The 11965-nt window shown below is 42.0% G+C and overlaps 1 protein-coding gene across 1 annotated transcript in view; it reads right to left on the reverse strand.

Annotated features, from left to right (window-relative positions):
- MRPS5 (mitochondrial ribosomal protein S5) overlaps nucleotides 1-6514 on the reverse strand; it is a 30933-nt gene extending 24419 nt beyond the window's left edge. The window contains exons 1-3 of the mRNA XM_081253558.1: nucleotides 6300-6514; nucleotides 2920-3000; nucleotides 616-753 (exon numbers count right to left, since the gene is read on the reverse strand). Of these exons, the coding sequence (XP_081109684.1) occupies nucleotides 616-753; nucleotides 2920-3000; nucleotides 6300-6357 (277 nt within the window). The 5' untranslated portion in view covers nucleotides 6358-6514. The remainder of the gene's footprint in view (nucleotides 1-615; nucleotides 754-2919; nucleotides 3001-6299) is intronic.
- Between the last annotated feature and the right edge of the window lie 5451 nt (nucleotides 6515-11965).

Below are 11965 nucleotides of genomic sequence, written 5' to 3' on the forward strand. Positions count from 1 at the left end.
AGCACAGGCGTACCTTGGAGATACTGTGGGTTTGGTTCCAGACCACTGCGACGAAGCAAATATCACAATAAAGTGAGTCACACAAATTTTTTCATTTCCCAGTGCCTATAAAAGTTATGTATATACTATACTGCAGTCTTAAGCATGCAATAGCATTATGTCTAAAACAACAATATATATACTTTAATTTAAAAAATAAATAAAAAATACTCTACTGCTAAAAACTGCTAATCTTCAGCCAGTCACAATAACAACATCAAAGACCACTGATCACATACCACCATATCAAATATAATAACTAAAAAGTTTGAGATATTGCAAGAATTACCAAAATATGACACAGAGACAATACACAAATGCTGTTGGAAAAAATGGTGCAGATAGATTTGTTCAACACAGGGTTGCCACAAACCTCAAATATGTAAAAAACGCAATATCCACAAAGCACAATAAAGTGAAGTGCAATAAAATGAGGTATGCCTGTACATCATATATTAATCTCTGAAGTGTTAATTCATTTAAGGAGGAAAAAGAAAAAGAAGAAAAATTAGGATACAAAAGCACCTTTCATTTTCCTGTTTCATGAAATGGGAAGTTTGTGGCCAGTCTACGTACATTTAGTGAAGAAACTATAGAATCTATACTGTTGGCCCATCAAGTTACTGGGAGAAGAAATACAGCACTGTGTCTGTAGCGCACGGGTCAAGCTGATAAAATGACCGTTGTCTCTGGTTCCTGGAGATGACAAAGAGCCTGCAGGGTAGATGGAATAAAACTTTGTTAGATGATCCACACCTATGGAGAAACACCGCCAGCACCAAAAAATTAACTGTTACTAATAAAAATAAGTCACTAAAATCCTGAACTTTTTAGAATCATATTTTGAGGACAGTCTTTCTGTAAAAAATAAAACTTCTGGAGGCTGGCCCAGATGACATAGTGAGGTCTCTCTGGACCTATCAGCTTACTTTGTAAATTACTCAATTCAAAGTAAATAGAAAATACTGGCTTTTCATTTTAAATAAATTCAGATCTTCAATAATCATTCTAAATCCCATTATGTTGGACACATTTTAGTTTTTCTTGTAGCCTTCTTAACCTTCAACAAAATATCAAGTGCACATGAATTTATTCTTGTAGTTTAGAACTACAATCCTTGACATACTTTAAGAGTGTAAAAATCACTACCATCAAATTTAGAATTCTTTAATCTTTTTCAAAAGACCAAAATACTATTCACAAATAATCATGTAGTTAGCCTACAAAGGTCCAACTGTCAAAAGTAGAAAGAAATCAACTTCAGAATTCAGAAATAATCTCTTTTAATGTACTGTGGCTACAACTGAGTTTGCTCAAATTGCATTGTGCTTTTTAAACCAGCAGGTGGCAGCAACTCATGCTAAATCCCATTTGAAGTTCAATTACAGATCATCATCCACCAACGATCCATTAACAGTTTTGCTCTGATCCTTTGAATGCTTATTAATTTCGGACCATGAAGTCTCCATCTCAGGAACAGCATGGAGTCCACAGAGGGGCAAGCCCAGGAAGCTCCTTTGGGTGGACTTCTTCAAAGACAGAGTCTGCCCTTGAAGGTTTCACTTCAGTGTTTTAACAGTTTTCACCACGAAGAATTTCTTCCTTCTAATTTAAATCTCTTCTATTAAACCAAATTGGTTAATTAGTGATGTGTTTCAGGGATTTTAGAAAAATCGTTGCTATTTCTGACCAATCTGTTGCAGCCTTCAGGAAAATACTGCAACAGGTACAAAGAATACAAAGCAAAACAAGGCAATTACTAACTCTAGGAAAAAGAAAATGTTGTAGGAGAAAGGAAACGTAATAAGAGAATACAGTTGACCCTTAAAAAGCGTGAGGGTGATGGGCACTGACCCCCCCGCTAGTTAAAAATCCACGTATAACATATAGTTGGCCTTCCCTATCTGCGATTCCACATCCTTGGATTCAACCAACCTCGAATTGCATGGTACTGTAGTACTTATTTCTTGAAAAAAAATCCACATATAATTGGACCTGTGCAGTTCAAATCCGTTCTGGTCGTACAGGGTCAACTGTACTACCTAGATCAGCTGTGAAGAACAAAGACATAACTGCCTATAGATTCGACCAAAATTGTGCTTACAACTATGCTCAGAAAAAGCAGGGATGGTGCCTAATTAAATCTTCAATTAGCATAACGATGTTAACAGAGAAAAGAACAAGTATATACACTATCCGTTTAGAAATATAACCAGATGGAAGTTAAGGTGTCACTGGAAGATGAGAAGGCCTAGAAAAGGGAAGTGGTTTTAAGATATACACCTTTTAGTACTCTTCGGAAGTACAATGTTTTAAGATAACAATCTTAAAGTAGGAACTACCATCCTCATTTTATAGAAGAGGAAACTGAGGGTCCAAGCGGTGTCATTAGTTCATGGTTGCACAGGCAGAAAGTGGAGGAGCCGAGAACCGTGCGGTCATTCCACCAGTCAGCACTCTTCCCACCCCTTCTACAAACACTGTGTTTCCAGAACACATCACAGTATCCGAGACAGCTCAGGACCCAGTCCTGCCATTACTGGCTGTGTGACCTTAAGCAAGTCACTTAGCCTCTCAGAGACTCACTTCAGCATCTGTAAAATGGGAATAACAACTCCCCACAAAAACTGGGGTGAGGATTAACCAAGATAACATACTATAAACCTGACACAGTCATTACTCAATAAATCATGGCTATTATTTTTTAAAGCCTTGAATTATAACAGCTGTAATCATTAAAAATTTGAAAAGTACTCTTTAGACCTTATCCATTTCTATTACAAAGAATGTACTTCATTCCTTTACATTTTAAAAAAACTACATAAAGTACTCTTAACACTAGCTCTTATAAGAAAACGTAGTTAGATAAATAAATCTCACCATTGCTGGGAACAGTCTTCAATGCCAAAATGGAAGCTGTTGGAAAGCTGCTTAGGTAAAGCTGCCTGGACCATAAATGACCTATAAATTAAAAAAAAAAAAATTAAGATCCATTTCTGCATGAAAAGGAATTTTTTAACACCTAAAGAATAGTATTATCTATAGAATAAAAGAACCAAGACAAGTAAATGAGTAATTTCTGGGCTCCATGACCACTTGCCCAAGTAAATGAAATCACATCACATTGGCTCCTTCACTCTCACATCTGACCTGTTACCAAGCCCTATAAATTCTCCTCAAAAATCAATCCCCCTCTCAGCTGCACACCCTCCTACAGTCTCACTGCCCCTCTTTGTTCAGGCTCCATCCCTCAGCCACATGGTAAGGACAGTCTCCTGTTGACAGTCTCCTAACAGGTCTCCAGTCTGCCTCCAGTCTCCCTCTAATTCACCATCTGCTGTCAAGCAGGCCCTTCTCTCTCTCTCTTTTTCTTTTTTTTTGCTTATTTGAAACTCCTAATTTACCCCCCTCCCCTTTTCCCTTTGGTAACAGGCAGGCCTTTCTAGAACTACAAGTCTAGTCACCGCACAGCCCTGATATATCATTCTTTGGCTCCCTACTATCTGCAGAACAAATTCACAACTCCTCAGCATCACCTACAGGGCTGCGACTTGGCCCCAACCTTCCACATCAGCCTCATCTCCACCACTCTCCTTCTCCATCCCCCTCTGGCCACACCAGGCTCGCAGTCAGTCTGGAACACACTCAGCTCTCGAATCCTTTAGTGTGCCTCTGACAGGTTCTCCTGGTTTGCCTGAAACACCACCCCCCGGTGAAGGCTCCCCAATCCCCACAGCACTCTGCTCCCCTCTTTCATCAGGAGCCCCTGCAGCGCCAGGCTGTAACCGTACTGTGTACCACTTCACACAGTACAGCACTTCAGAACAGACTCTGACAGCATTCACTGGACACTAATTTTTGAAAAGGGCGCCAAGAAAAACCAGTGGAGAAAGAATAATCTTTCCAACAAACGATGCTGGGACAACTGAGTATCCACATGCAAAAAGAATGAAGTTGGAGCCCTACTTATACCATACATAAAACTTAACTCAAAATGGATCGAAGACCTAAAGGTAGGAGCAAACACTATAAAACCTTTAGAGTAAAACATAAGGGTAAATAATTATGACCTTGGATTTTGCAATGGTTTCTTAGATATGACACTAAAAGTACAAGCAACAAAAACCAAAAATAGGTAAATCAGACAGTATCCAAATTTAAAACTTTTGTGTTTCAAAGGACACTATCAAGAAAATGAAAAGACAACACACAGAGGGGGAGACACTTTTACAAATCATTTATCTGAAAAGGGACTTGTATCTAGAAAATATAAAGAACTCTTACAATTCACTAATAAAAAGACAGCCCAGTTTAAAAATAGATATAGATTAGAATAGACATTTCTCCAAAGAACATATAGAAATGGACAAGAAGCACAAAAAAAGACTTTCATTAGCCATCAGGGAAATGCAAATCAAAACCACAAATTGATACCACTTCACACCCACTAGGATGACTACAGTCAAAAAGACAGAAAATAACAAGTGTTGACAAGGATGTGGAGAAATAAAAATCCTCATGCTGGTCGGAATGTAAAAAGGTGCAGCTACTTTAGACAACAGTCTAGTAGTTCCTCAAAAAGTGAAACATGGAGTCGCTATTTGATCTCGCAATTCCACTCTAAGGTGTATACACATGAGAAATGAAAATATATGTACATACAAAAACATTGCACACAAATATTTACAGCCACATTAGGCATAATAGCCAAAAGGTACAAACAACCCAAATGCTCAATAGATAAACAAAATGTGGCATATACACACAACAGAATATTATTCAGTCATAAAAAGGAATTAAGTACTGATTTATGCTACAACATGGACAAATCTGGAAAACATTATGCTAAGTGAAAGAAGCCAGTCACAAAAGATCACGGATTACTTGATTCCATTTATATGAAATATCCAGAACATGCAAACTATAGAGAAAAAAAGTAGATTAGTGGTTGCCCAGGGATGGGGGCAATGGGGGTCTGGGGGGATGCTAGCTAAAAGAGTACAGGGTTTCTTTTTGGGGTGATGAAAATGTTCTAAAATTGACTGCTGTGATGGTTGCACAGCTCTGTGAATACACTAAAAACCACTGAACTGTATACTTTTAAGATGAATCCTGTGGTATGTAAATTACATCCCAATAAAGCCACTACCAAAAAAAGTTTATACACTAGAAAAAGAAAAAAAAAAAAAAAGGAAAGAAAGAAAGAGGCTCTGGAGCCAGGTGGTGTGGGTGCAAAAACCTGACATCCTCCCAGTCTAATCTTGAACAAGTTTCTCAACCTCTGTGTGCCTTAATTCCCTCATCTGTAAAATGGGAATAAAGGCATCTATCTCACAAAGGCATTGTGAAGATGAAGCAAGGAAAAAAGCATAAAGAGTTTAAGACAGTCCCTGCTACACATAAGAGCTCATGAAAGAAAGCTACACGTGCTAAGTGCTATTTGATCGGGGCTTTGGAAAAGGAGGAGGTAGTGACAACATAAACAAAAGTAAAAAATGCTCAGGTCAGATTTTCCTACAAACGATTGCAGGTCAAATTTCCCAACAAAATGAGTTCATAAAAAGAACTTTTCGATTTTTACAGATCTTTGGATTTTGGAATTACGAGTGCTGGATTGTGGGTTTACAATAAAATAGAGAGAATAGAGGTCCAATTAATTACGAAGTGGTTCCTAGAGATAAACATCAGGCTGGAGAATAGCAGATTGCCTTTCCTCGGGCTGCAAACAACCAACTAGGGGTGGGGGAGGACAATAAGAGCAAAAACTACTGACATTCCAAACATCCTTCTTTTTAATAAAGGGCACTGATCAGCCCGGAATCTAAAATAACTGACACTAATCCTATCCGACTCAAGCTGGAGGACAGCCTATTTCCCTTTCGAGCTTCGCTGGCCGCCATCCACCTCGAACCCCACATCAACATCACCAAATGAACCTGTGAATCACGCCCGCGGGGAAGGCGATGCTTGCCTGCCACTACCCTGTCCCTTTTAACCGAGCATGCACGAGCGGCCTGGTGAACTGGAAGAGACTCTGGACAGCGTCCAGTCCACCCTCACTTTACAGACCCGGGCCCTGGGACCCAGAGAGGATGCGGACGCGCGCAAGGTCACACAGCAGGTCCCAGCGGGACAAGAGCCGGGCGTGAGAGGCCGGGGCCGCGGCTTCTCGCTTCTTTCCACCCGGGTGTCTGCAGGCCCCGGCGAACCCCTACTCCCGCCCCGCTCAGAGCCCCTGCTCCCAGCGTCCTGGCTCTCACCCGCCGACGCGCCACACAGCACAGGGAGAATTCCCGCAGCGCGCACCGTCGCAGCCATGCTGGAGACCCACGAGCGCCTCCGTTCGGGCAGCCTTCCCACCGCCTGCCGCGACTGCTCCTCGTCCAACGGCCGCGGACCTCGGCCCGAGACTGAATTTTCGAGGCCAGGGGGCCGCGCCGCAGCGTAGGCCCGAGTGAAGGGTTGTCTGGACGGGAAACAAAGTGGGATGAGTCCGGCGCAGCCTCGGACAGCCCCCGCGGAGGACCTCGCGTTAGGACCCAGGGGCGGGGCTTGGGCTGGCTGCCGGTGTGGGCAGGGCTGGCTCATGGTGTTCTCTCCAGGGACCCGGCGGCACCGTCGGGATCTACAGGGCGGCGGGACCGCGAGCCGGTGACATCCTCCTCCCTCGGAACGGAGCTCATGCTGCGGACTCTTCCCAACCAGAAGTGCGAGGTACAGACGAGCACGGAGAGGGTCTCAGTGAAGGTCCGAGGGGGGAATAAATAGGAAAATAAAAAAGCTATTCATACCCAACTCCAGCAAAGCTCTGGATAGTTGTTTTGGGAGAAGCATTGCGGGCAATGAAGACAAATCCATATCCAGTGTCTGTTCCAGTCAGAACAGTGTGCTGCTCCTTCCCTGATAGAACGGGCCCGATGTAATCAATCTGCAACCAGATAGCTGGCTAATCCTCGGGAAGTAGTGTCATATTGGGGGCTCAGTGTTGGTCTCTGCTGTTGGAATATTGGGCACTAAGCAGTGGCTGGAGCCCGATTGGCCCTGGTGAGTGGCAGTCCATGTTGCTGAGCCCAAACGTAACCTCCATCCCTAGTGCTTTGTTCTCGAGTCCATTTCTGTGGAAGGAGGCTGACTGACATTCACAGGTTGGTGATTCTGTCCACCTCATTAAAATCCTCCTCTGTGGAGGTCACCCTTTGGTAAGCATTCATATGGAACGTAATTATCTTAACATTCTGTGCCAAATTAGAGAAGTCTGTCGACACACCTCTCCCCAGACTCCTTGTCAGACCTCCTTGAATTTTCTAATCATACTCCTTTCAAGTACCTGACCATCCAGCCAAGCCATAGCCACAGCGCGTGAAAAAGTATAGCTCTGTGCTTCTGATCAGGCAAAATGAACAGTGAGGTGCACTGCTCAAAGTTCTGCCCACTGAGAGGATTTCCCTTCATCGCTGTCCCGCAGAGCCTTCCCAAAGTGAGATGTTGTGCAGCTGTGTCCTTTTAGGTGATGCTTGCATACTATGCAGAACCCAAGAGTTTTCCTCTTCAGGCAACTGGTGAGAGGGAGGTTACCGTGAAGCTGTAGGTGGGTTTGGAGAGAGAAGATAATGTCGCAAGAGTAGAGGCCATGGTCATGAGGAAATCATACAATTTCTTGTGCCTTCAGGATCTGCTTGAGCCCAGCTTCATATATACCACTTCCATTTGATGATGGCGTGCTGCTGTGTGCCCAGCTTTATGGCTTGGTGGGTCAGATGGCACCCAGTTCATGATGGACAGCTCAGGTCACAAGGGAACTTGCTGGCCCATGGCCAAGCAGTCAAGTTCTGGTTGGCTTGTTTTTTCAAACTTTTCATTTTGAAATAATTACAGACTTATAAGGAGCTGCAAAAATAGGACAGAAAGGTCCCATGCACCCCCTCACCCACTTTTTCCCAGTTGTGACGTCTTATACAGTCATCTCTCAGTATCCACAGAGGATTGGCTCCAGGACCTTCCACGGATACCAAAATCCACGGGTGATCAGGTCCCATAGTTGGCCCTCTGAATTCGTAGTGTTGCATCCATGGATTTAACCAATCGCATATCATGTAGTACAGCAGTATTTATGGAAAAAAAGTTTGCATATAAGCGGACTCATGCAGTCCAAACCCATGCTGTTCAAGGGTCAACTGTATAACTATAATACAGTAGTATCAAAACCATTGTACACATTGATACAACGCACAGAGTTCATTTGGATTTTATCAGTTTACATGCATTCTTGGGGGTGGTGTGTAGTTCTATACAATCTTTATCACGTGTAGATTTCGATAACCACCACAATCACGATACAGGACCATCGTCACAAAGATCCCTTGTGCTTTCTCTTTAGAGTCACATTCTCCCTCTTCTGTCTTCCCCAACCATCCCTAACCCTTGGCAACCACTAGTATGTTCTCCATATCTAAAATGCTGTCATTTTGAGAATGTTATATAAATGGAATTAGAGAGATTGGCTTTTTTCACTCAGCATAATACCGTTGATGTCCATCCAAGTTGTTGAATGCATCAATAGTTTCTTCCTTTTGTTCCACCATTCATCATTGTAGGATATGTAGTTTTTCTCCAATTTTTGGCTGTTCCAAACAAAGCTGCTGTGAATATTCATGTGCATTTTTTGACATTTAAAGAATTTCAAATTGTGCTAAAGTACACGTAACATAAAATTTACCATCTTAACTATTTTTTTTTAAAGCTCCAGTTAACACTATTGCTCTGCTTTTTTTTTTTTTTTTTAACTTATTAATTAATTTATTTATTTTTGGCTGTGTTGGGTCTTCGTTTCTATGCGTGGGCTTTCTCTAGTTGCGGCGAGCGGGAGCCGCTCTTCATCGCGGTGCGCGGGCCTCTCACTACCGCGGCCTCTCTTGTTGCGGAGCACAGGCTCCAGATGCGCAAGCTCAGTAGGTGTGGCTCACGGGCCCAGTTGCTCCGCGGCATGTGGGATTCTTCCCAGACCAGGGCTCGAACCCGTGTCCCCTACATTGGCAGGCAGATTCTCAACCACTGCGCCACCAGGGAAGCCCTCTTAACTATTTTTAAGTGTGCAGTTCAGAGCACTGAGTCCATTCACATTGTTGTGCAACCATCACTACCATCCATCTCCAGAACTCTTTTCATCTTGCAAAACAGAAACTCCCCATTCCTTTCTCTCTCCAGTCCCTGGCAACCACCATTCTATTTTCTGTCTCTATGAATTTGATTAACTATCTCCTATAAGTAGAATCATACAGTGTTTGTCCTTTTGTGATTGGCTTATTTCACTTAACATAATGTCCTCAAGGTTCATCCTTGTGTAGCATGTGTCAGAATTTCCTTCCTTTTTAAAGGCTGAATAATATTCCATTGTATGTATATACTGTATTTTGTTTATCTATCCATCTGCCAATGGACAGTTGGGTTGCTTCTACCTTTTTGCTATTGTGAATAAGACTGCTATGAACATGGGGTGCAAATAGATTTTCAGGTCCCTGCTTTCAATACTTAGAGGTATATAACCATCATGTACATGTTTTTGTATGGGCATAAGCTTTCATTTCTCTGGAATGAATGCCAAGCAGTGAGATTGCATGGTAAAGGTATGTTTTGTTTTTTAAGAATGGCCAAACTCTTTTTCATAGTGGCCATACCATTTTATATTTCCACCAGCAATGTGTGAGAGATCTAGTTCCTCTGATCCTCACTAGCTTTTAGAATTGTCACTTAAAAAACACTTTTTTAAGCTGTTCTAATAGCTGTGTAGTGATAAATCATCATGGTTTTAATTTACATTTCCCTAATAGGTAATGATGTTTGAATGTTTTTTCACGTGCTTGTTTGCCATCTGTATGTCCTCTTTGGTGAAATCTTTGCTCACTCTCTAGTTGGATTGTTTGGTTTCTTTTACTATTGAGTTTTGAGAGTTCTTTGTATATTCCAGATGGGAGTACATTTTGAAATAAGTTGTCTGCAAATATTTTCTCCCAGCCTGTAGCCTGTCTTTTCATCCTGTTAATAGGGTCTTTCACCAAGCAAAAGGTTTCAGTTTTGATGAAGTCCAGTTTATCAGTTTTTTTCTTTTATGGATCATGTATGGAAATATTTTTGATTTTTGTATATTGATCTGATTATATCCAGAAACTTTGCTGAATTCATTTATTCCAATAGGTTCTTAGTGTATTTCTTAGGATTTTCTACATATCAGATCATGTCATCTGTGAAAAGAGAGAGTTTACACTGTCAGCCTGCTAATTAACATCTTATTATGTTCTATTCTGTTACTCTGTCCCTCTCACATTTCTGTTCACTACTGCAGCATCCTGAACCCTGCCACACTCCTGCCCCTAACAGAAGGAGAACCTCATGATTGTCTTACCTTAGTTAGGAAACTTTCTGTGCCTTGCTCGGATTTACTAGACTCCAATTAAGCATTCTGAACTAATATTTTTTGTTGATGAAGCATATCTCAAATATGAAACCAAAGGTTATCAAGAAGGATATGGTGTCACTAATTTAAGTTCTCTTTAGAATGTAGTCCTCTACCTGAGTTACAATCAGCCCAGATGGCAGAACTTATTGCACTTACTATATACAGTTAGTCGACTGGCCAAAGACCAGAGGGTAAGCATATGCACACATAGGAGATAGGCTTGAGATCAGAACATGACTTTGAGATACTTTGAAACAAAGAAGGTTTCCTAGCCTCTCCTAAAATCCCCATCAAAAATGGACAACAAGAACTTATGGATTCACTCCTGTTTCCTAGAGAGGTGGCTATTATAAGGGCTGAGGCTTATACAAAAGAGATAATATGGAAGTGGAAGGAAATGCACCAGCAGGTCTTTAGGCCAGACAAGCAGCTTTAACCAAGGTGAGGTTCCTAACGAAACCCTCAAAGGATAACTCTCTGGAGGAATTCAGAGAGGCCAGTATAGAATATCAGTGTTTAGCCCCTGATTCTGAAAAAGAAGAATGTTTAAAAATGTAACCTTCACTCAGATCATCACTGGTGCTCCCAAGATGGCCACTTGGTGTGCCAGATGATTTCAGATGATAGCTAAATGTTTCCATGAAACTACACATCATGATACAAATTGGTTACCATCTTAAATTAACATTGGTAAATAAACTTTAAAAAGAAAACTTTTTAACAGGTTATTTTTAGGTCACGTGTCACCTATAATCATAATCTTGACAAAACTAAAGGTGGGGGGCTTCCCTGGTGGCGCAGTGGTTGAGAATCTGCCTGCCAATGCAGGGGACAGGGGTTCGAGCCCTGGTCTGGGAAGATCCCACATGCCGTGGAGCAACTAGCCCCGTGAGCCACAAATACGGAGCCTGTGCGTCTGGAGCCTGTGCTCCGCAACGAGAGGCCGCGATAGTGAGAGGCCCGCGCACCGCGATGAGGAGTGGCCCCCACTTGCCGCAACTAGAGAAAGCCCTCGCACAGAAACGAAGAGCCAACACAGCCATAAATAAATAAATAAATAAAATTAAAAAAAAAACTAAAGGTGGGACATGGCCTGGAACCAAAGCCTCCAAGATCCTTGGACACCTTCAGCTGGATTTTATCCAGCTCCTACCCTTCATGAAATGGGAATGTGTCTTAGTTTTTAATATGTCTGTTTTCATGATGGACTGAAGCATTTAGTTGCTATGAAAAGCTACAGTCCTGACTAAAAGCTGCTTGATTCTGTGTATCCAACCTATCACATCCCATTTTTTATATCAGGTGATCAAAGCACACACTTTACAGGAATCAATGACATCCTTAACTTAAAATTAGCAAAAATCCCAGAAACCCTTTAGCTCCCTGGCCAAGGGTACTCCCAGAAGCCCTTATGGCCATATGGTTCACTCCCTTGGGGATACATCAGTTATCTAAGAACTGAACCCATTTATT

Source organism: Mesoplodon bidens (assembly GCF_964165515.1).
Source record: "Mesoplodon bidens genome assembly, chromosome: 14".
Lineage (NCBI taxonomy): Eukaryota > Metazoa > Chordata > Mammalia > Artiodactyla > Ziphiidae > Mesoplodon > Mesoplodon bidens.